General features: G+C 41.8%; 1 protein-coding gene across 14 annotated transcripts in view; it reads right to left on the bottom strand.

The window, feature by feature from the left end:
* Positions 1-21,762: 21,762 nt before the first annotated feature.
* Positions 21,763-24,089, bottom strand: part of FAM13A (family with sequence similarity 13 member A) — a 337,328-nt gene continuing 335,001 nt past the window's right edge. For all 14 annotated transcript variants that reach the window (XM_069593719.1, XM_069593720.1, XM_069593713.1 and 11 more), the window contains one exon: positions 21,763-24,053. In XM_069593719.1, the coding sequence (XP_069449820.1) occupies positions 23,927-24,053 (127 nt within the window). In that variant the 3' untranslated portion in view covers positions 21,763-23,926. The remainder of the gene's footprint in view (positions 24,054-24,089) is intronic.

Below are 24,089 nucleotides of genomic sequence, written 5' to 3'. Positions count from 1 at the left end.
TTCTGAAGGTTATGATGGGTGAAAAGGCACTCTGCATGGAGGGGAATGCCTTAGCAAGAGCTTGGATATGGGGGCATGTTTAGGAAAGAGCCAGGAAGGGCGCATCAGAGGAAATCGAATAGCGGCAAATAATACTGGGGAGAAAGAAGCTAAGTTTGGCACTGAGGGACCAGGCAAAGCCTTGGACCTTGAAAATGTTCAGAACCTTGGAGCTAGGGAGAGGAGGAGTGATGTGACTTGACCCTGGTCTTAAAGAAAATGTGAATGGGGGGTACATGTGGAAGAATGGAGTGGGAAGGTCAGAGTAGAAAGACAGCAGCTGAGAGCAGTTGGGGTGTGGGCAAGAGAGATGGGTGTCTCATGGGAGAAGGAGAAATTAAAGGTGAGTGTAAGACTTATTAATCTAATGGCTGATGCTAATTAGCCCACTTAGAGAAAAGTTTTTTCTCTGTGTATAAGTTTTAAAAACAATTACCATGTATTGTTTTACCAGGCTTAACAGACAATTTAAAAGTGGTAGAGAATAATAGCTTTCAACAGACATTTAATAGCATATATAAGTGCTCAATTTAAGGGACAGAAAAGTCTGTTACATTTAATTTTGAATGGAGATAGCCAAGTTATTTTAAATTGGGGAGGCCTCAGAATTCTCGTTTTCCATGAAATAAGGGAACTGGACCAGATAGTTTCTAAGGGCCCTTTGAGCTCTAAAATTGCATTACCAAGAGCAGTGCCTGCATATAGAGATGCTTAGTAAATTCTAAATATTTGTTGCATGAACGAAATTCTGTGCTGCTTTTCTAAAAACTTTTTTTTCCCCTGGCATGTTTTCCTCTTTTCCCCTTTATCAAGTATTGCTTTAGAACACCCTTTAGGTAGGCATTTCTAGATATACCTACCTACCCACCTTTTCTGAAAACATGAGGAAGCTTCTTCACTGTTTTTAGAAATGTACCAATTTAATGAAAAAATCTCATTAAAACAAGGCAACTTTTGGTAGGTGGGATTCGATGACAGTGTAACCAGGCAGTTTAGCAATGCTGATAATTCTGTCTTCATGTGAAGCCTTTTGTGATGACTAGAATGGTTCTCTATTAATTATCCTAGAGAGTCAACCAACTACAGACTGCGAGCTAAAATAGGTTCTACATTTTAAAAGGGTTGGGACGAAAAGGATATGTAACAGCAATTACTGGCCTACAAAGCCTAACATATACCTGGCCCTTTATAGAAAAAGATTTGCCCCACCCTTTTGAGACGAGACTTGGAGGAACCATAATAAAACCATGGATAACTTAAGTCTTAGGAGGAACTTGGTCATAGTTGATGTTGAATCGAGAGAACAAGTGTCTGGGACTTTCTGCCACCGGTGTAAGAAAATCCAGCTTTGTCTAAGATTAACCCAAAAAATACGCACCCAGGTTTTTACTGTAATGAAAGCTATCATGTATTGGTTGTGTGCCAGAGCCTGCAGCAAGCATTATCTATGCACTGAAGGTGAAAGTGAAGTTGCTCAGTCGTGTCCAACTCTCTGCGACCCCATGGACTGTAGCCCACCAGGCTTCTCCATCCATGGGATTCTCCAGGCAAGAATACTGGAGTGGGTTACCATTTCCTTCTCCAGGGGATCTTCCCGACCCAGGGATTGAACCCGGGTCTCCCGCATTGCAGGCAGACGCTTTAACCTCTGAGCTGGAGTGGGTTACCATTTCCTTCTCCAGGGGATCTTCCCGACCCAGGGATTGAACCCGGGTCTCCCGCATTGCAGGCAGACGCTTTAACCTCTGAGCCACCAGGGAAGCCCCTATCTATACACTATTCAGTTTAAATGCCACCACTGCCCTCAGGCAAGTATCTTAACCTCTCTGTATCTCATTTTCTTCCTATTTAAAATGGGAATAAAAACAGTACCTTTCTCATGGAGTTATAATGAGAATTAAATGAATTAATTAATGGGAAGCACAAAGAACAGTGCCTAGCACATAATAAGCTCTCAGTAAGTATAATTATCATTCTAATTTCACATGAAAAAAAGAATGCTTAGAGAAGATAACTTACTTTCTGTTAAACTGGTAGGAATGTGGACTTGTGATCTGTATTGGGCCCAGCTGTTTAACTAGAGATAGATGGCTAGAGATATAATGATGTGGCAGGTAACTTGCCTGACCATCTATCTGCAGAGATACCCTGTGCTTTGTTTTCCTGCAACTGTGTAGTTCAGTAAGGCGCTTCTGTGATCATAGGATTAAAATACTGATAGGGTGTGCTGTTGCTATGTCATCTGCAGTGGGTCGCATTGGAGCTGGTGTCTGTTGGCATTGAGTGGTCAGCCTAGGATTTAACTTCTCCCAGACCGTAGTTTGGAATGGTGGTCAAATAGTAGATTCCAAGTTGGTAAACATGCAGAGGTGCCAGGAGAGTGCTGTGCCTGGTGGGGGCACCAAGCTCTCTGCCCATTCCCACGTACCTTGCTCTGTGTATCTCTTCTATCTGACTGTTCCTGAGGCGCAGGACTGGAGGCGACACCACCAAAATGCAGTGCAGGATCGCTAGTCACCATCCTTCCACAGAAATCAACATGTAGACGTCTGTCCATGAACATAAACAGCTCTGGAGTCCACTTAAACTTCAGTGATGCAGGTGAACATCAAAGCTGAGAATAGCCCCACAGAAAGGGGAAGACAGCTTCATTCTTTCTGCATCATCCCATCCTCAAAGCGAGCAGTGCTCAGCACCAAGAGGGAGCTCCTAGCTAGAAAGAAGAAAGGGGGTTGTGGGGTGAGTGACCAGCTTCCCCAGCCTTTCGGGTCACCTCATGAAGGTTCCACTTTAGTTTCACGTTACTCAGAGACTGGCAAAGCCGAGATACTGAGAGATGTGGCTAGGAACAAGAAAAGCAGGGGCTCCCAGAAGCAGGGACACGGCAGGAGCGACCGGAGTTCCTAGCCACCCGCTCCAGAGATACTCCAGCAGCTGTCGCCACTGAAGAAACCAACAGCACGACCACCGTGGGCTCCACCGGCATTTGCATGCTCTGACGCCAGCCACCTGAGTTATTTTCCCCCCAGCCTGCCCCAGCCTGGCTCCTGCTAGAGCCCAGGGACCTCACGAGCAGCCAGTCCAGGCCGCTGTGTGAGCACACGACAGCAGCCTCGATGCCCCATCACTGTGTGTGTACTTGGGGCTGAATCCTCCAGCTGTGCACTTGTCCACTGCCAGTTGATTCCTGTCACTGGAGGCACCTCCCTTGCCATATACACACCCAGGAAGATTGTGCAGCCGTGGGAGAACATGCAGACATCCAGGGACCCTTGCAGCTGCCAGGGTGCTCACAGCGGGCCCTGGCACCCAGTGCTAGGTGTGTGTCTACAACTGGCCCCTGCCACTACATAGGCGTCTGCAGCTGACTCCCGCAGCTGTGTGTGTATACATCACTGGTTCCACTTACCACCACCGGTCCTGCTCCTTGGACCTAGGGGTGCTGCTGAGGACCCCAACAGCCACTGCAGCCTTTGGGGACTGCCTGCAGCATTCATCAAGGACCACTCAGTTGTTGATGCTGTAGATGTCGGCAACCTGAACCAAAGAGATCACCACCATGACTCTGCCCCGCTCCTGGACACACTGCCATCACATAACCTTGTTACCCTGCACCCCTGACCTGGGGTCGCAGTGTGTAGTGCTCTCCCCCAACCCTTCCAGGTGTGAAAGTCTTCACTTACCAAAATCAATCTATAATGTCTGGAATAGGAGGTGACTGCTTCGTCAAAGGCACAAGACACCTAGGAGAGACTACAGGAAATCACAGAATCAGGGAAATATGTCTCCACCAAAGGAATCTAGTAAATTTCAAGTAACCAGCCCTAAAGAAATGGAGACCCAGGAATTTCTTGATAAAGAACTTAAAATAATTGGCTAAAGATGCTTGGAGAGCTATAAGAGAGCAAATAATTGAATGGTATCTGGAATATAAGAACAAGATGTACATAAAGAAATAGAAAATCTGAAAAAAAATTTTGGAGCTGAAGGATACAATGACTGAATTGAGAAATTCAACAAAGACCTTCAACATCAGACTTGAACAAGATGAAGAATCAATGAGACAGATCAATTGAAATTATCTAATCAGAGAAGCAGAAAAAAGAATGAAAAGGATGGAAGAACACTTACAGGACTTAGGGGACACCAGAAAGAGAAACAGTGTATGTATTGCTGGAGTTATAGAAGGGGAAGACATGGAGAAAGAGGTAGAAAAATTAAAGAAACAATGGCTGAGAATTTCTCAAACCTGGGAGAAATTTGGACTTCCAAGTTCTTGAAACTAACAGGTTATGCCAAAATTTCAATCTAAAATGATCTTCTCAAGATACATTAAAAATTGTCTAAGATAAAAAATAGAGAATTTTAGAGCAACAAGAGAAAAAAAAGTCTCATCAAAGGGAACCCCCATCAGGAAATCAGCAGATTTCTCAGTAGAGACCTTATAAGCCAGAAGAGAAGAGGATAATACATTCAGGTACTGAAGAAGAAAAATTGCCAACCAAGAATACTTTACTTATGAAAAGTTGTCCTTCAGAAATGAAGGTGAGATACTTTGCCTAACGTAGAAAAACTGAGGAAGTTCACCACCACTAGACTTTACTTACAGAAAGTGCTGAAAGGAATTTCTCAAGCTGAAATGAAGGATGCCAATTAGTAACCTGAAAACATATAAAAATACACAAAATACTGGTCAAGAGAAGTATATAGTTAGATTCAGAATACTCTAATATGGTGGTGTGTTACTTAATGCTAGTATAAAAGCTATATGACAAAAGTATTTTTAAAAAGTTATAGCTATAATTTGTTAATGAATATATATGTAAATTTTGACATAAAAACAGGGAAAGTAAAAGGGTTTTGCACTCAATCAGATTATCAGCCTAAAGTAGACTAATATATCTATAAGTTACTTTATGTAAGCCTCATGGTAGTAACAAAGCAAAAGACTACAGTAGATTCATCAGTTCAGTTCAGTTCAGTCGCTCAGTCATGTCTGACTCTTCGCGACCTCATGAATCACAGCACGCCAGGCCTCCCTGTCTATCACCAGCTCCCGGAGTTCACTCAGACTTATGTCCATCGAGTCCGTGATGCCATCCAGCCATCTCATCCTCTGTCATCCCCTTCTCCTCCTGCTCCCAATCCCTCCCAGCATCAGAGTCTTTTCCAATGAGTCAACTCTTCTCATGAGGTGGCCAAAGTACTGGAGTTCCAGCTTTAGCATCATTCCTTCCAAAGAAATCCCAGGGCTAATCTCCTTCAGAATGGATTGCTTGGATCTCTTTGCAGTCCAAGTACCCTCAAGAGTCTTCTCCAACACCACAGTTCAAAAGCATCAATTCTTCGGCACTCAGCCTTCTTCACAGTCCAACTCTCACATGCATACATGACTACAGGAAAAACCATAGCCTTGACTAGACGGACCTTAGTGGGCAAAGTAATATCTCTGCTTTTGAATATGCTATCTAGGTTGGTCATAATTTTTCTTCCAAGGAGTAAGCGTCTTTTAATTTCATGGCTGCAATCACCATCTGCAGTGATTTTGGAGCCCCCCAAAATAAAGTCTGACGCTGTTTCCACTGTTTCCTCATAAAGAGAAGGAAATTAACGCATTGTTGTTGTTGTTGTGTTAGTCACTCAGCCATGTCCAACTCTTTGCGACCCCATGGACTGTAGTCCACCAAGCTCTTCTGTGCATGGAATTTCCAGGCAAGAATACTGGAGTGGGTTGCCACTTCTTCCTCCAGGGGATCTTCTTGGGTCTCCTGCATTGCAGGAGAATTCTTTACCATCTGAGCCACTGGGGAAGCCCAGATTAAAGCATATCACTGTGGAAAGTCATCTCACGTCTCACAAAGGTATGTAGCAATAGATGAAGAAAGTAACAAATGACCTCAAAACAGCCAGAAAACAAAAAGATGGCATTAGTTAGTCTTTACCTCTCAATAACTTTTTAAATATGAATCTTTGAATTCTCAAATAAAAACAGAGTGGCTGGTGGGATTAAAAAGACTCAACTGTATGCTGCCTACAAGAGACTCACTTCCACTTTAAGGACACACAGGCTCAAAGTGAAGGTGTGGGAAAAGATACTCATCAGGTGAAAACCACAAGAGAGCAGGGACTGCCATAGTAACAAAGATCTGAAGGGAGAAACAGACAACACTACAGTAATATTTGAGGACTTCAGTGTTCCACTTTTAACAAAAGATAGATCTAGACAGAAAACCAAAGAAACACTTGGTGTTTTTTTGTGAACCATATTTCAGATCCAATTAATCAAACAGATACATACAGAACATTCCATCCAACAGACTGAATACACATTCTTCTTAAATGCACACAGAACATTCTCCACAACAGGTCACATAAGAGGTCTTGTGACCTCTTGGCAAACAAGTTGTGGCAAAGTTAAGATTGAAATCATATCTTTCCCAACCACAGTGGTATGAAACTAGAAATCAATAAGAAGAAGAAAGCTGAAATTTTCACAAATAAGTGGAATTCAAACAACATACTCCTAAACAAACAATGGGTCACAGAAGAAACCAAAAAGAAAATTAAAAACCCACCTTGAATGTAACACAAAGCACAACGTACCAAAACCTGTGAGATGCAGCAAGAGCAGTTTTAAGAAAAGTTTATAGCAATAAATGTCTGCATTAAAAAGAAAGCCCTCAAGCAGACTAGCTTTATCCTTTAAGGAACTAGAAGAAGACGAAACTAAGCCCACATTTAGCAGAAGGAAGGGGGTAACATAAATAAATGAAATGAGACCAGAAAAAGTACAGAAACGATCAATGAAATTAAAAGCTGGTTTTTTGAAAGGTAAAATTGACAAACTTTCAGCTAGATTAAGAAAAAGACTCAAATAGATATTATAAATGAAAAAGAGGAAACATTACAGTGGATACCACAGAAATACAAAGGATCCTAAGAGACTATTAGGAACAATCACATACCTACAAATTGGATAATCTAAAAGAAATGGACAAACGCTTAGAAACAGGACATTATAGAACTCTGAGAAAAACACTGGCAGAACACTCTTCAACATAAATTAGAACAAGATCCTTTTTTTGACCTACCTTCTAGAGTCATGAAAACAAAAACAAAAATAAATGGGATCTAATTCAACTTTTAAAAGCATTTACACAGCAAAGGAAACCATAAAAAAAAAAAAAAAAGACAATCCTCCGGATGGGAGAAAATATTTGCAAATGAAGCAACTGAGAACAGATTAATCCTTGAAATATACAAACTGATACAGCTCAATATTAAAAAAAAAATGGGCAGAACATCTAAACAGACATTTCTTCAAAGAAGACATAATAGGTGGCCAAGAAGCACATGAAAAGATGCTCAACATCACTAATTATTAGATAAATGCAAATCAAAGCTACAATGAGGTATCACCTCACACTAGTCAGAATGGCCATCATAAAAAAAGTCTACAAACAATAAATGCTAGAGAGGGTGGAGAAAAGGGAGTCCTCCCACCCAGTTGGTGGGAATGTAAACTGGCACAGCCAGTATTGAGAACAGTATGGAGGGTCCTTAAAAATAGAACGACCATATGACCCAGCAATCCCACTCCTAAGCATACACCAGGAGGAAACCATAATTTTAAAGGATACATGCCCTTTGTTCATTGCAGAGCTATTTGCAATAGCCAGGACGTGGAAGCCATCTACCTGTTCATCAGCAGAGGAATGGATAAAGAAGATATGGTACATATATACAATGGAATATTATGCAGCTAAAAAAGAAATAATTGCATTTGCAGCAACATGGATGGACCTACAGACTGTCATACCAAGTGACCCAAGTCATACAGAGAAAGACAAGCATCATGTGATGCTGCTTGTATGTGGAATCTTTAAAAAAAGGGTATGAATGAGCCTATTTACAAAACAGAATTAGAGTCACAGATATAGAAAACAAACTTATAGTTACTAGGGGACAAGGGGCAAGAAATGGATAAATTGGGAGACTGCGATTGACTGACTACTATGTATAAAATAGATAGCTAATAAGACCTACCATACAGCGCAGGAAACTCTAACAATACTCTATATACATGGCCTATATGGGGACTAGACCTAAAAAAGAGTGATATGTGCTTATATCTAACTTATTCACTTTGCTGTACATTAGAAACTAAAACAACATTTCAAATCAACTATACGCCAATAAAAAATCCAGATGTATAAGTCACAAGTATTAAAAACAAATCACTTGTGAAGAAGGAAATGGCAACCTACTCCAGTATTCTTGCCTGGAAAAGCCCAGGGACAGAGGAGCCTGGCGGGCTGCGGTCCATGGGGTTACATGACTGAGTCAGCATGCCTGAGGAGGGTGGAGGGAGATGGGCTGGTAGCATTAAACTGGTAGAACTGAAAAAAAAAAAAATCACCTGAATCATTTAGAGAAAATTTGTCCATAAGTGAGCAGATGATACAATTTATAAGAATAGCTAAGTTCTTTAAAACTTGTTTTTCTCATAACCTTACGTAGGTAAAAAGTATGTTTACAAAATCATGCTCCCCAATAAAGCTCAGAATTTGTGTGAAAAAAAACTTCAAATGTCCATCAGCTAAAAAACAAACAAAAAAAAAAAAACAGAAACATACAAACTAACAAGACTGAACCATGAAAACAATACAAAATCAAAACCAATGAACTATGAGAAAGGAGATTGAATCAATAATCAAAAACCTCCCAGTAAGAAAAGCCATAGACCAGGTCGCTTCTCTTGGAAATTCTGGGCTTCCCTGGTGGCGCAGATGGTAAAGAATCCCCCTGCAATACAGGACACCTGGGTTCCATTCCTGGGATGGAAAGATACCCTGGAGGAGGGCATGGCAAGCCACTCCAGTATTCTTGTCTGGAGAATCCCTGTGGACAGAGGAGCCTGACAGACTACAGCCCATGGGGTCGCAAAGAGTCAGAAACAACTTGAGTGACAAAGCACATTCTACCAAACTTTTAAGGAACAATTAATGCCAGTCCTTCTCAAATTGTTCCAAAAGATGAAAGTGGAAGGAACACTCCAAAACTCATTTTATGGGGCTAGCATAACGTAGTACCAAAGCCAGAAAAGGACACTGTAAGGAAGAAAACTATAGGTTTATATCCCTGACAAAAATGCAAAAATTCTTAACACAAAATATTTGCAAATGATAAGGGATTCAGTTCAGTTCAGTACCTCAGTCATGTCCGATTCTTTGTGACCCCATGGACTCCAGCATGACAGGCCTCCCTGTCCATCACCAACTCCTGGAATTTACTCAAACTCATGTCCATTGGGTTGGTGATGCCATCCAAACATCCCATCCTCTGTCATCCCCTTCCCCTTCTGCCTTCATTCTTATCTAGCATCAGGGTCTTTTCCAGTGAGTCAATTCTTTGCATCAGGTAGCCAAAGTATTGGAGTTTCAGCTTCAGCATCAGTCCTTCCAGTGAATATTCAGAACTGATTTCCTTTAGGATGGACTGTTTGGATATTCTTCCTGTCCAAGGGACTCTCAAGAGTCTTCTCCAACACCACAGTTCAAAAGCATCAGTGCTTCGGTACTCAGCTTGCTTTATCCGACTCTCACATCCATACATGACTACTGGAAAAACCATAGCTTTGACTAGATGGACCTTTGTTGGCAAAGTAATGTCTCTGCTTTTTAATATGCTGTCTAGGTTGGTCATAGCTTTTCTTCCAAGGAGGAAGCATCTTTTAATTTCATGGCTGCAGTCACCATCTGCAGTGATTTTGGAGCCCCCCAAAATAAAGTCACTGTTTCCATTGTTTACCCATCTATTTCCCATGAAGTGGTGGGACCGGATGCCATGATCTTCGTTTTCTGAATGTTGAGTTTCAAGCCAACTTTTTCACTCTCCCCTTTCACTTTCATCAAGAGGCTCTTTAATTATTCTTCACTTTCTGCCATAAGGGTGGTGTTATCTGCATATCTGAGGTTATTGATATTTCTCCCAGCAATCTTGATTCCAGCTGTGCTTCATCCAGTCCAGCATTTCTCATGATGTACTCTGCATATAAGTTACAAAGCAGGGTGACAATATACAGCCTTGATGTACTCCTTCCCCGATTTGGAACCAGTCTGTTGTTCCATGTCTGGCTCTAACTGTTGCTTCCTGACCTGCATAGAGGTTTCTCAGGAGGCAGGTCAGGTGGTCTGGTCTGGTATTCCCATCTCTTGAAGAATTTTCCACAGTTTGTGGTGGTCCACACAGTCAAAGGCTTTGGCATAGTCAATAAAGCAGAAGTAGACATTTTTCTGGAACTCTCTTGCTTTTTTGATGATCCAGCAGATGTTGGAAATTTGATCTCTGGTTCCTCTGCCTTTTCTAAATCCAGCTTGAATGTTGAAGGCTAGCTTTGAGAATTTTGAGCATTACTTTGCTAGTGTGTGAAATGAGTGCAATTGTGCGGTAGTTTGAGCATTCTTTGGCATTGCTGTTCTTTGCGATTGGAATGAAAACTGACCTTTTCCAGTCCTGTGGCCACTGCTGAGTTTTCCAAATTTGCTGGCATATTGAGTGCAGCACTTTCACAGCGTTCATCTTTCAGGATTTGAAATAGCTCCACTGGAATTCCGTCACTTCCACTAGCTTTGTTCGTAGTGATGCTTCCTAAGGCCCGCTTGACTCTGCATTCCAGGATGTCTGGCTCTAGGTGAGTGATCACACCATCATGGTTATCTGGGTCTTGACAATCTTTTTTGTATAGTTCTTCTGGGTATTCTTGCCACCTCTTCTTAATAGCTTCTGCTTCTGTCCTTTATTGTGCCCATTTTTGTATGAAATGTTCCCTTGGTATCTCTAATTTTCTTGAAGAGATCTCTAGTCTTTCCCATTCTATTGTTTTCCTGTAATTCTTTGCACTGATCACTGAGGAGGGCTTTCTTATCTCTCCTTGCTATTTTTTGGAAGTGCATTCAAATGGGTATATCTTTCCTTTTCTCCTTTGCTTTTCTCTTCTTTTCTTTTCACAGCTATTTGTAAGGTCTCCTCAGACAACCATTTTGTCTTTTTTCATTTCTTTTCTTGGGGATGGTTTGATCATTGCCTCCTGTACATTGTCACGAACCTCCATCCATAGTTCTTGAGGCACTCTGTCTCTCCGATCTAATCCCTTCAATGTATTTGTCACTTCTACTGTATAATCGTAAGGGATCTGATTTAGGTCATACCTGAATGGTCTAGTGGTTTTCTCTACTTTCTTTAGTTAAAGTCTGAATTTGGCAATAAGGAATTCATGATTTGAGCCACAGTCAGCTCCCAGTCTTGTTTTTGCTGACTGTGTAGAGCTTCTCCATCTTTGTCTGCAAAGAATATAATCAATCTGATTTCAGTATTGATCATCTGGTGATGTCCATGTGTAGAGTCTTCTCTTGTGTTGTTGGAAGAGGGTATTTGCTATGACCAGTGCATTCTCTTGGCAAAACTCTGTTAGGCTTTGCCCTTCTTCATTCTGTACTCCAAGGCCAAATGTAACAGGCGTTTCTTGACTTCCTACTTTTGCATTCCAGTCCCCTATAATGAAAAGCACATCTTTTTTGGGTGTTAGTCCTAGAAGTCTTGTAGGTCTTCATAGAACTGCTCAACTTCAGCTTCTTCAGCATTACTGGTTGGGGCATAGACTAGGATTACTGTGATATTGAATGGCTTGCCTTGGAAACTAACAGAGGTCATTATGTCACTTTTGCGATTGCATCCAAGTACTGCAGTTTGGACTCTTTTGTTGACTATGATGGCTACTCCATTTCTTCTAAGGCATTCTTGCCCACAGTAGTGGATATAATGGTCATCTGAGTTAAATTCACCCATTCCAGTCCATTTTTGTTCTTTGATTCCTAAAATGTCAGTGTTCACTCTGGTCATCTCCTATTTGACCACTTCCAATTTGTCTTGATTCATGGACCTATCATTCCAGGTTCCATGCAATACTGCTCTTTACAGCATCAGACTTTACTTCAGTCACCAGTCATATCCACAACTGGGTGCTGTTTTTGCTTTGGCTCCAGAACTTACACAGGACTGGGAAACAGACTCTTGAAGGGCACAAACAAAACCCTGTGCGCATCAGGACCCAGGAGAAAGGAGCAGTGACCCCACAAGAGACTGACCCAGACTTGCCTGTGAGTGTCTAGGAGTGTCCAGTGGAGGCATGGGTTGGTGGTGGCCTGCTGCAGGGTCAGGGGCACTGAGTGCAGCAGTGTGTGCATGGGACCTTTTGAAGGAAGTAGCCATTATCTTCATTATCTCCACCATAGGTTGGCCTCAGGTTAAACAACAGGAGGGAACACAGCCCCACCATCACAGAAAAGTGGATTAAAGATTTACTGAGCATGGCTCCACCCAACAGAATAAGAACCAGTTTCCCCCCTAGTCTCTCCCATCAGGAGGCTTCCAAAAGCCTCTTATCCTTCTCCATCAGAGGGCAGAGAGAATGAAAAGCACATCACAGGAAACTGAGCAGTCTGATCACATGACCACAGCCTTGTCTCATTCAATGAAACCGTGAGCCATGCCGTGTAGGGCCACCCAAGATGGACGGGTCATAGAGGAGAGTTATGACAAAACGTGGTCCACTGGAGAAGGGAATGGCAAACCACTTCAGTATTCTTGCCTTGAGAGCCCCATGAACAGTATGAAAAGGCAAAAAGATAGGACACTGGAAGATGAACTCCCCAGGTCAGCAAGTGCTCAATATGCTACTGATCAGTGGAGAAATAACTCCAGGAAGAAAGAAGAGATGGAGCCAAGACATGGAAATAACCTAAATGTTCATTGACATAGCTATTAGGAAGAATGAAATGACATTTGCAACAACGTGGATGGACCTAGTAGAGACTGTCATACTGAGTGAGCTAAGTCAGACAGAGATTTAGAAATATTGTATGACATCTCTTCTACGTGGACTCTGGAAAGAAATGATACAAATGAACTTACAAAACAAAGAGAGACTCACGGTCTTAGAAAATGAACATATGGTTGCTGGGGGGAAGGGACAGTTAGAGAGTTTGGAAACATCACGTACACACTGCTATATCCAAAGTGGATAACCAGTAAGGACCTATTGTATAGCAAATGGAACTCTGCTCAATGTTATGTGTCAGCCTGGATGTGGGTGGGGGCGGGGGGTGAGGGTGAATGGATACATGTATTTGGATGGCTGAGTCCCTTTGCTGTTCACCACAACATTGCTAACTGGCTATACCCCAATACAAAATAAAAAATTTAAAGTTTGAAAAACTGAAAAACTAAGACAGTGGGAGACAAAAAGAAATCAGGTGTGTTTCTATATACTAACAATGAAATATCTGAAAAAGGATAAAAGAAAACAATCTCCTTCATCATAACATCAAAAACAATAAAATATTTAGGAATAAACTTAACCAAGGAGGTGAAAGATATGTACACTGTGAGGTATACAACTTTGACAAAAAAAAAAAAAAATGACAAAGAAATGGAAAGATATCCTATGTTCATGATTCAGAAGAGTTAATATTGTTAAAAATATCCATATAACCCCAAGCCATCTATAGATTCAGTGTGATCCCTCCCAAAGTCCCAATGGCATTTTTCACAGAAATAGAAAAAACAATCCTAAAATTTGTATGGAACCGAAGGAGGTCCCAAATAGTCAAAGCTATCATGAGAAAAAAAGAATACATTGGAGGGATCACACTTCTCGTTTCAAATAATACCATTACAGCTAATAACTATTTCAAGCTATCCTACAAATCTATAGTAATTAACATAGCATCATAATGGCATAAAAAAGGATAAACCTTTAATATATGGTTAATTAATATTTGACAGGGAGCCAAGAATATGCAATGAGGAAAGACTAGCCTCTTTAACAAATGGTATTGGTAGCACTGGAAGGCCAAATGCATAATGAAATGCATATATGTGATTGCATATATCTCAATGCATTGTAACTACCTTATATTATTCACAAAAATTAATAAACTTACACACAACACCTGAAACTAAACCTCTTAGAAGAAAACACAGAAAAAAGGCTTCTTGACATTGGTTTTTGTGATGATTTTGAGATATAACATCAAATTCGTAGCAACACAACATGATAATTGTGATTATATCAAACTAAACAGCTTCTTCCCAGCAAAAGAAACAACAAATAAAAATGCAAACTATGGAATGGGAAAAAATATCTTCGAATCATATTTGATGAGTTAGTGTCCAAAATACATAAGGAAAATACGTAAATACATGAAGAACTCTTATGACTCAATAGTAAAAGTAACCAAATAATCTGACTTATAAAATAGGCAGCACTCAATAAATACATTTTCAAATAAGACATACAAATGGCCAACAGATGCATGAAGAGGTACTCAACATGCAAATCAAAACCACAAGAAGATATTCATCTCAGGCTTTTTAAAGTGGCTGTTATCCAAAAGATGAGAGATAAGTGTTGGTGAGGATGTGGAAAGAAGAGAAGCCTTGAGCATTGTTGGTGGGAATGTAAATTGGTATAGCCACTATGGAAAATATTATGAAGGTTCCTTAAAAAATTAAAAATAGAACTATCATGTGATTCAGCAATCCCACTTGGGGGTACATACCCAAAGTGTAACATAACCAGGATCTTGAGAAGAGATGTCTGCAGTCTCATGTTCACTGCAGCGTTATTCACAACAGCCAAGACATGGAAATAATGGGTCCATTAATGGATGAATGGAGAAAGAAACTGTGGTGTATATACACAGTGGAGTATTATAAGAAGAAAATCTTGCTGTTTGTAACAACATGGATGGACCTTGAAAGTATTATGCTAGGTGAAATAAGTCAGAGAAAGACCAAATCTCACTTATATGTAGAATCTAAAAAGCCTAACCCATAGGAACAGAATAGAAAGGTAGTTACCAGGGGCTGGAGAGTGAGGCGAAAGGGGACTTGTTGGTCAAACTTCCAGTTACAAGACGAATACATTCTGGGAATCAAATGAACAGCATAGTGGTTATAGTTTATAATAGTGTACTATATACTTGCATGTTGCTAAGAGAGTAGATCTTGAATGTTCTAACTACAAAGAAAAATGATAGTTACGTGACATGATGGAGGTGTTAGCTAATGCTATTATGATGGTGACTGTTTTACGATAAATTAGCTCTTCAAATCCACCTGTTGTACATCTTAAACTTATACAATGTCAATCATATCTCAATAAAACTGGAAAAAGTAAAGGGAAAAATAGCCAAATCATAGTTGACCAGGTGATGGAGAGAAAATTGGAATGGAGGAGGGCACACAACAGAATATCAAAACAGATTTGAGGTACAACCCAATGAATAGAATATTTTGTGTTAGGGTCAAACGTAGAAGAGAAAGCAAATAAAATCAAGGCTGGCATGCAGGATTTTATCATTTCCTCTCAAAAAGAAATGTCAGTGTTTGCTGTCTCTGGTTTTCTTTGGCTCTTAAAAATGAAGCCAAGGAGATTTTAAACTAGTTGTCTAGAATCTCTAAGGACATGATCCCCATGTTGCCTTTGTACTACTTAGTTTGAGTTATGAGTCTTCTGGCTTGTGAATGTCTTCATTTTTAAGAGATGCCTTTCTGCAGCACTGGTAGGAGCCCATTGGCAGGCTCCACCTGCAGACTCACCTTGGGGAACAGTATCTCACAAAGCTGAGGAGGAGCTTGTGGTAAGGAAGACAGCAGGTCCTCATGTCTTCAGAAAAGATGAAAACTCTCCTGAGGGTGAGACAAGGGAATTCTCCAGTTAGATGTGACATAGATGCTACCAGCACGCCTTTACAACCCAGGTCAAGAGAGACTGCTCAACCTCACTCGTGGAGCAAGAAACCAGGATATGCAACAGCGCAGGAGCTGGAGGAGGCGTCTACCCACTATGGGAAGATTCTTTGCATCTCTATTAATAATAGTCTCTCCCACAGATTAGCTGATCCAGGCTTTGGCGCTTTATTTCCTTATAAAAGTAATGGAGTGTGTACCCCTGAGTTATGTGTGGCATGGAGAAAATTAGTTCAGACGTCAGCTTTTTTTTTTTTTCTTCCAAGAGTGGCCAGATGCTTGGCAGGGTGCACAATCACACGATCTTCAGATCTTTTAAAAGCTGATTTTCCTGGGCCTAATCCTAGGGCAGCTGGATACAATCTCTAGGAATTATTGATTCAGCTCCTGTTGATGTTGAACTTCCTGAGAAATTAAATAAGATCTAAAACACACACACTTCTCAGATAAAGGCAAACACTAAAGCAGCTTCAGAAACAACCCCTGTCCCTCTGGTGTCATAAGAGGCCAGAGCTCTTGAGAACGAAGGTCAACAGCAAGTGCCAACTAGGCACTGGCTTGTGGTCCCAGAGGAACCAGTCTGCCACTGCTAAAGGCTTCTTGTTAAAAACCGGTCTCTTGACCCTTTTGTGCTCAAGGGCTCTCAAGTTCAAGTCTGGCAGTCTGTTCAGAGAGGAGACCTGGAGTTTCTAAATTTGAGTTAATGGGGGGCAGGGCTTCATTCAGTGAGAGCGGAAGGTCATTTGAACCCACAGCTTGCTCTGTTGCTGGCCTGAGCTGGGGGTACCTCCACTCCCCGCACCCCTAGCCTTCCACCCCGGGGCTGATGAAGGAATGGAAGACGACCCCAGGCCCTCTCCTAGTCTCATCCTTGCTCACAGGCTTGGTGATACCCATGTTGGTTAGGAGCTTGACGAAATCGGAGCAACTCTCCTCCCTGGGGTATGCTTCATTTTTAGTTGTTTAAAAATACACCCTGAGACAGAAATTTCAGGACACCAGCTGACCTAGAAATTATTTCCAAGGTTATTCTGTCCCTTTCCTGTGCAGGACACAGGCACTGTCCTCTCAGTTAATTCTTTTGACATGTCTGAGCAGGCAGGACCTCCCACAGTGCCTTCGGGAGAAGCAGACTTAGAGGGGTTGCCCTGCTCTGAGAGGAAAGGGATTTAGCAAGCAAAAGTCTCTTGGAGAAAGCTGCACGCAGGTTTTGATGCAAATTGCTTGAGAAGAATCAGAATTTTTACTTTCCCTACCAAGAGAATGGGTCAGTGCTCACATAAAATCTTGCTCACTGGTTAGCACTGACTTGTGCTGGACATGAGCCTCTATTGCTGACTAAATACAAACATGGGACCAGAGGGTGAAGAGGAGGGTGGTAGTGGGGAGAAAATACAATTCCTTTTTTGTAGTGATTCAAAATGTCTGTTTGGACTTAAGCCCACAAAGAATCTTTGTCTTAATGCTGATGATAATAGCCCACGTGGTGGGCTCATTTTATGCTCATCCAAGTAAATTCCCATAATAACCACAATAAGGAGGTACTATAGTTATTCCCATTTTCTTTTAAGGTAAAGAAACAGAGACAGGGAGGGTAAGGAAGGTGCCCAAGTTGCAGAGCTGGGCCATCTGTCTGCAGTCTGGACCTTACGCATCAGGCAGCATTTCGTCTCCACTGGGACTGTCGTGTGCCGTCTCTGTCAACTCAGGATTTTGAATTGATTGGAGCCGCTCATTCCTGCAAATACCCAGGATGTCATCTGCAGCCTCTACTTAATGTGCAGGCTTTGGCCCAGTAGCATTGCAGCACCTGGAAGCTTGTCAGAAAAATGAAGATTGCCAGCTCCCGCAGGGCTACTGTATTAAAGACCCCTGACCAATTTGAGAACCCCTGCCCTCTGCTACCAGAGAGAAACATACCCTTCACTCTCTTCCTGTGTTCCCCCCGGCCCCTTCCTCTAATCTTGCCCAGGAATTTAAAGTTCTTTGAAAGTAAAATAATCAAGGTCCTACTATATAGCACATTCCATATCTTATAATAAACTATCATGGAAAAGAATCTGAAAAAGTGTGTGTGCATATATAGATATAAAACTGAATCGCTTTGCTGTACACTCAAAACACTGTAAATCAACTATACTTCAATAAAAAATAGTTGCAGAAAGATAACAATATCTCAGAATATCTTACCAAGAAATACTCACTGCTATAGAACCAGAAGCATGACAAGGATTTCTCAGCAACTTTAAATTGTTTTTGAGAAATTTAAAGATTCAAATGTGGAAGAGTATGTGTTTCAGAATTCACAGTAACAAACAATAGATGCACACAAAGGCCCAGCTGAGAAATTTAAGTCCTTAGGTCTTGGAGTTGGTTCTTGCTGTGTTTTGCATTGGGCCGTGTTCTCTGGAAGATGCTGAACTCTAGGATCCCTCCTGTGGCACAAGCCTTTTTGATGGAGAGGCAAAGTGAGAAGCAAGTTGTCAACAAGCCCAGTTCCTGCCAAATCCCAATTGTTGGCCTGCCAGCCAGCATTCTAAAAACACATTTGGGAATTTTGACTTTTGGCTTTTACTGAATATGAAACTCAGCTGTGTATTTATAGCCTTGATGAGCTGACCCACCTTAGGGATAACCCTGATATATTTGTCTTGCAAAATTCAGAATCCATTTCTAGAAGAAGTAATAATGAGGCCTTCAAGAGGCCTGATAAGGACTGTCCCTCTCCCCCAGCCTACCTCTGTTGGTCCCTGTTCTGAAATTCCCATTCAGGTTGCCCACGGTGCTACAAACGGACAGGATCAGGAGCGAAAACATTTCCAGCAGAGCCGGGCGAGGCAGAGTGGAGGACCTTCGGTTTTATAACAGGCTGCAGAAGCTGGCGTACTTGGACCAGAATCACTTTCTGGGCCCTCACAGGGTCCTCGTCAAAATAGGACTTAAGAAAACGGATGGTCGCTATATACTGCCTGCCACTTCGGTTTCAAAAAGTGAATTACTCAGGGTGAGGTTTAACTGAGGCAGAATGCCACGCCATTGCTCCATCAGCAGCACTGCCCCTTTCGTGCTCCCGAGTCATATCTCAGTTCAAATCCTGGCGTCAGTACCGTGACAAGGTCCTTACGCCAAGCCTTAATTAAAAAAAAAAAAAAAAAAAACAGGTTTAGTATGTTTTGAATGTGTACTTGAGTCACTTAGAGTGTCTATAACTCGTGCAGCCTAAAGGATACCTGCAGGCCTAACCTCCACTGACCGCCAGCTACTCACCTCACACGACCGCAATGTGCCTTTTCTCCCGTGTCACCGTTTCCTGGCCTCGTTAGCTTCAGAGGAGTGAATGGCTCCTGTATTTGCCTGTGATGGCCTCCTAGACTTTGGAGATATACTTACATGACTTTAAGTGCCTTTCTTTCTGCATCCCTTCAGCCCCCCTCCCATGGATTTGAAAGGCAGTTGAGCAGAGCACAAGCCCATTTTCCCCCTGACCATCACGGGCATGTCTTGCTTGTGCCCAGTTTCCTTCACCTTCTGGTGCCTCCCATGGAGACAGAACAATGCATCTTAATCTTCAGTGGGCTTCTGAGGCGCTCAAGGGAGCAGCTTGATTCCTTTCTGAAGGGAAAGGTCACACCCATGGGACGGTTCGCTGTCAAAAAATCGGAACACTCACAATTAAAAATATTTTATTTACGTTTATACAAAATACAGTCATGTACTTTAAAAATGTACATAACATTTCATTCAGTTTACATTTTAAAAAAGGAACAACGGTAGTTTCAAAGACTTTCTGCTTACATGTCATGTAAACATTGTTCTGGGCCCATGTTATTTCCTAAAATTGTATCCACTCTTGGAGATTTTCATGATCATATAGATGCTTTCAGATTGAGAGTCAGATCTGCCAAACAGATTTCTTGAGCTGCGCATGTGATCAGATTGTCTGGATTCCAGGCAAAATGAGATCCTCTAGAGACGTAAGTGCAGTTCCATAGCAATATGAAGTTGCAGATATACACATTTCATTTTGGTACATATCCGTGTGGACCTGTTAATTGACCCCAGTGTATCCACATACTTCTGTTATGAAGGATCATGGGGGAGGAGCATATATGCCTCCAAGGGCAGCGACCTCTACTCAGGAAAGTCGCTAATGCCCCAGCGCAGTGGCTGACATGTAGAACAGCCATCTTTGGGGCTTGCCGACCCAGCCACCCTGTGAAGAAGTGCCAGCATGCACAAGTTCAGTACCTACAGATTTGAAAATATGTTTAGCCTATGTTTTGACAAAAGGTACTCTTCAGTAGATTTTGAGGATCATGTGGGGAAAAAAATATAAAGGAAAGGAATTAATCAAAGGAAAAGAAAGCACATTCTGGCTTCTGCTAAACCCATGGGTTTCTTTTGTCCCACCCTATTGGTTTAACCAAATGGATACTATGAAAGAATATCACAGAGGTGTTAGTCTTGGTGCAGAAACCACCTCTCTTCTCCTCAGAAGAAAAATTCTCGGGAAGCAATATGTCATGAATACTTGTCTTGAGATCAAAGCCAATTTAGACTACAATCAGAGTTTCACAAAGCAGTTAAGCGTTTATGGCATTCAGCTATAAATATACCACCAAAGGTAATAAAGTGTAAATGCTTAAAAAATATACCCTTAGGAGAGATGGTATCTTCATAATCAGGTTAAGAGCTCTTAAAAAATTAATCAACAAACTTTAAATTTTTATCTTCCTTGTAAACCTATGATCAGTTCAGGAAAGAGGGTCCAATTATGTCTACTGAAAACTAGGCAGCTCCTGAAAGAACAAACTTAATTGGCACTACTGCTGCCGTTCGATTCTGATAATAGACCTTAATCGTCACCTTAAGAGGAATTCTAAGCTCAACCACGTTAATAGATGCCCAGCCCTCAGGGGGCTCCAAGGTGGCTGGCCACAGCCCGTGTTTATGGCAGAAGCACAGCCCTGAAGCGTTTGTCCTGGGCTAGAAATGCCACGCCTGGGAGCAGGCACACCCTGCCTCAGGCTCTTCTGCCACACGCAAGCGTTGCGTCAGGACGAGACAAAACACAGATCACACTGATGTTACAAACAGAGGCACTGCTCATCCCTGCCTTGTCACGGAATAATAATTACTGGACTTCAAACGGGCAACCAAAGCAAAGAAATCTAATTACTAGCTCATAATGAATTACAGCTAACAAGTTAAAAAAAAAAAAAATTCTCCAGTTTGAAATGTGATTTGGTCTTTCAGGGAAATGTGACCTGAATCAGAGATTAGTGAGATGGTGCAGACTTTCTTGTACTGGCACGAGACAAATTCTGCCGGTTGTGAAACACTTCATAGCAGGCCATTATCCTAAACCTTGCACATACCTGTCTAAAAAGTAAGATCAACCTCAATGCTTCAAAGATGAAATGCAGTAATGATACCATAGCCCACGTAAACATCTGTCTCAAGGTTTACGCCAGACCAAAACACAATAAAAGCAACTGCTTGGAAAATTATAAGTCTCTGCTATCTCTAATTCTTACAATCGTACTATCAAGTTTATTCACACTTTATTTTTACTTATCATTGTTATTAAATAACCCTTGACATTTATTTTGTTGGCATGTGTTAATAAATACACATATGCATTCCCGAGAGAGCAAAGGGGAAACTACAGTCCAGTGTACTCTGTATGAAGCCAATTAAGACACTGCCTGTAGGGCCTTGAGACTCCAGGCTGCAGAAACGGTTGCTGTGGAAACAAATTTGCCCCAGCATTTCTGGCAGAGCCAGAACCTACTGACTAACGTGTCCAGATAGAATCTAGTAAAAACAGGACTCCCCTCCCGTAATTTGGGCACCATTCTAGGAAGTGTATTATAAACTACAAAGGAAAAGACGACATTGCATACACAATTTATTTTACTTTAACTTGGTGTCTACTTTTATTCAATCATACAAATTTCAAAGGGGATTCCTGAATAAATCTTTTACTTAATTTACCTTTGGCAGAAACAACAGATTGCAAAACATTTAGTAACTTCTCATTTAGATAGCCTTTTCTCTTTGAAAGTTTTGTAGCATATTAGTATTTTCAAAACAATACTTAGACAGATGTGCTTTGAAAGTTAACTGGTAATGATGTGATTTATATTATAGCTTATTTGAGAGAGTAATTACTTAAAAAGGACAAACTAGACATGTATTTCTTTTAAAAAATACAATTTTTGGTCATGTGAATGATTCATGTTCAGATTTCAAAAATAGAAAACATCCTAAAGTGCATCATTTCATTTATAATATAACTCCTTGAAATTATAGCAATCTGCAATGTAAACAGTAGAGCAGAGAATACCAAACTAACTATATTGTAGGATTATGTACCGTCTTTAAGTGTGTGGATTAAACCAGGGTGCTTTCAACATACAGCTCGTGCTTCTAGATGATTAAAGAGCAAACTTAAAGCTATTTTCCCCCTACTCCTAACTTGAACAATTTTTAACCAACAGAGAGCCACTACCTCAAATGGAAAATGCTGCTACAAACCTAATCTGACCAGTTTCTCAAGAACCCACCTTGGAAAGTGACAACTGATCAGGAAGACTTTTCTCCATTGTTCTTCTTATTAAAGAAAACAAAATGGTACCCTCTGCTGTCTTGTTCACCCTGCACCATAATCTTCAAAAGGCAGAGCCTGCTCAAACACCTTCTCTTGGCAACCAGTGGCTGGTGGGCAGATACTGCTGCTCAACCTCCCAGAGCACACAGGTGGGCTAGGATATACAGGCAGAACTCATTTTCCTTAGTGCAGACACAGAAGGTCAAAAAGTACTAACCAATCACCAGATAACATCAGCACACTGAGGTGATGGATGATTTGGTGTCTTAAATTCCCTGGTCCCTCCAAAATGTCTAATACAGATAGCTCTATGACACCGTCTTTGAAGAAACTATCATTGTAACTGGCCACACACCATTATTTTCTCTTTATACAGGATCTTGAAAACGTGTGATTTAGGTTCTGCCTTGGGCTGTGCTCTGAGGGCTACACTTATCCTTCAGTTAGAAAAGATTTTTAGTGCAGGTTTACTTAAAAAAAAAAATTAAACTCTGGTAAGTACACAGAAGGCTTAAAATACAGGCTCTTTCTCTCTCATGATTCCCTACACTTAAGCTAGGAATCAAGCAAGACCCTTTTGTCTAGCTAGAGCCAAAACCAAACCAAACAGACTGTTGGCCTTCCTCCTGCTTAAGTGTTTGATGATAAATTCTGAAGCTGATAAGTGTAGTCAACGTTCAGGAAAGAATTCTCTTCACTGCTGCCTAACTGAAAAATCAGCACGGATATTAGCTACTTCTCTATCCCATCTGTCCTCTGCTGATGGTCCAGCCCCAGTCAGGGAGCAGTTCTCTATCATCTGAGGATGTCTCGAAGAAATACAACATCAGATAGAGGACTGCACTGCTATCCCAGGCAGGTGCAGCTTCCATCTACCCGAGAGCTGAAGGAGAAGCAATTCACACAAGTGGGGAGAGGCGTGGCTCCGTGGGAAGGTCACAAGAATGGCCGAGGCAGCAAACAGGGCTCTGATGCAGGCTCCCACTGGATGGGATCCACAGAGAACACAGATGTGCACGGCAAGTTTGCTCTCCAGGGGAAGTCCTGAGCTTGTTATTGTCACAGTTAGAGAGAGAATGCTGTTTCTCAGTTATCCAAGGAAGAACAGTGTACATCCTCTGTAGATGAGTGCGTCTTCATGTAGTGATTCATCGCTGCCAGTGTCAGCAAGCTTCCACTGCAGTGTATGTGTGTGTCTCTGTGCACACGGGTGTGCAGAGATCTTGATTTTCCCTTGCAAAATTTTGGCGTGGGGGTAGGTGGCCTCCTTCCACCTAGATGGTTTCCAAGCAGGCAATGGAAACGGGCTGACCCCCAGGGCCTGCAGGCAGGAGGGCGCAGGTCCAGCTCCAAGGCTGCCTTCCAGTTTCTGCCCAGCTGCTATTTACCAGGAGAGGCGGGGGGAGGGGGGACATTCCCCTTGCGTTCCCCCCACCCCCTTGCTCGGATGGGGCTGACTCCTCACATGGACTTGGAATCAGTGTCTCTCTTGCTGATGAGCACCTCCAAGAGCCTCAGTTTTGCCTTAATGTGCTTATACTCGGTGTATTCTTCGGCCATTGGAGTGCGGTCTTCCTTCTGGACATTTCTAATGGAAACAAAGAGAAAAGGGGCTAATGATCAG

This window comes from Ovis canadensis, chromosome 6, assembly GCF_042477335.2.
Source record: "Ovis canadensis isolate MfBH-ARS-UI-01 breed Bighorn chromosome 6, ARS-UI_OviCan_v2, whole genome shotgun sequence".
NCBI lineage: Eukaryota > Metazoa > Chordata > Mammalia > Artiodactyla > Bovidae > Ovis > Ovis canadensis.
Note: the sequence above shows the minus strand (reverse complement) of the source record. Positions and strands in the feature narration are given on the sequence as shown.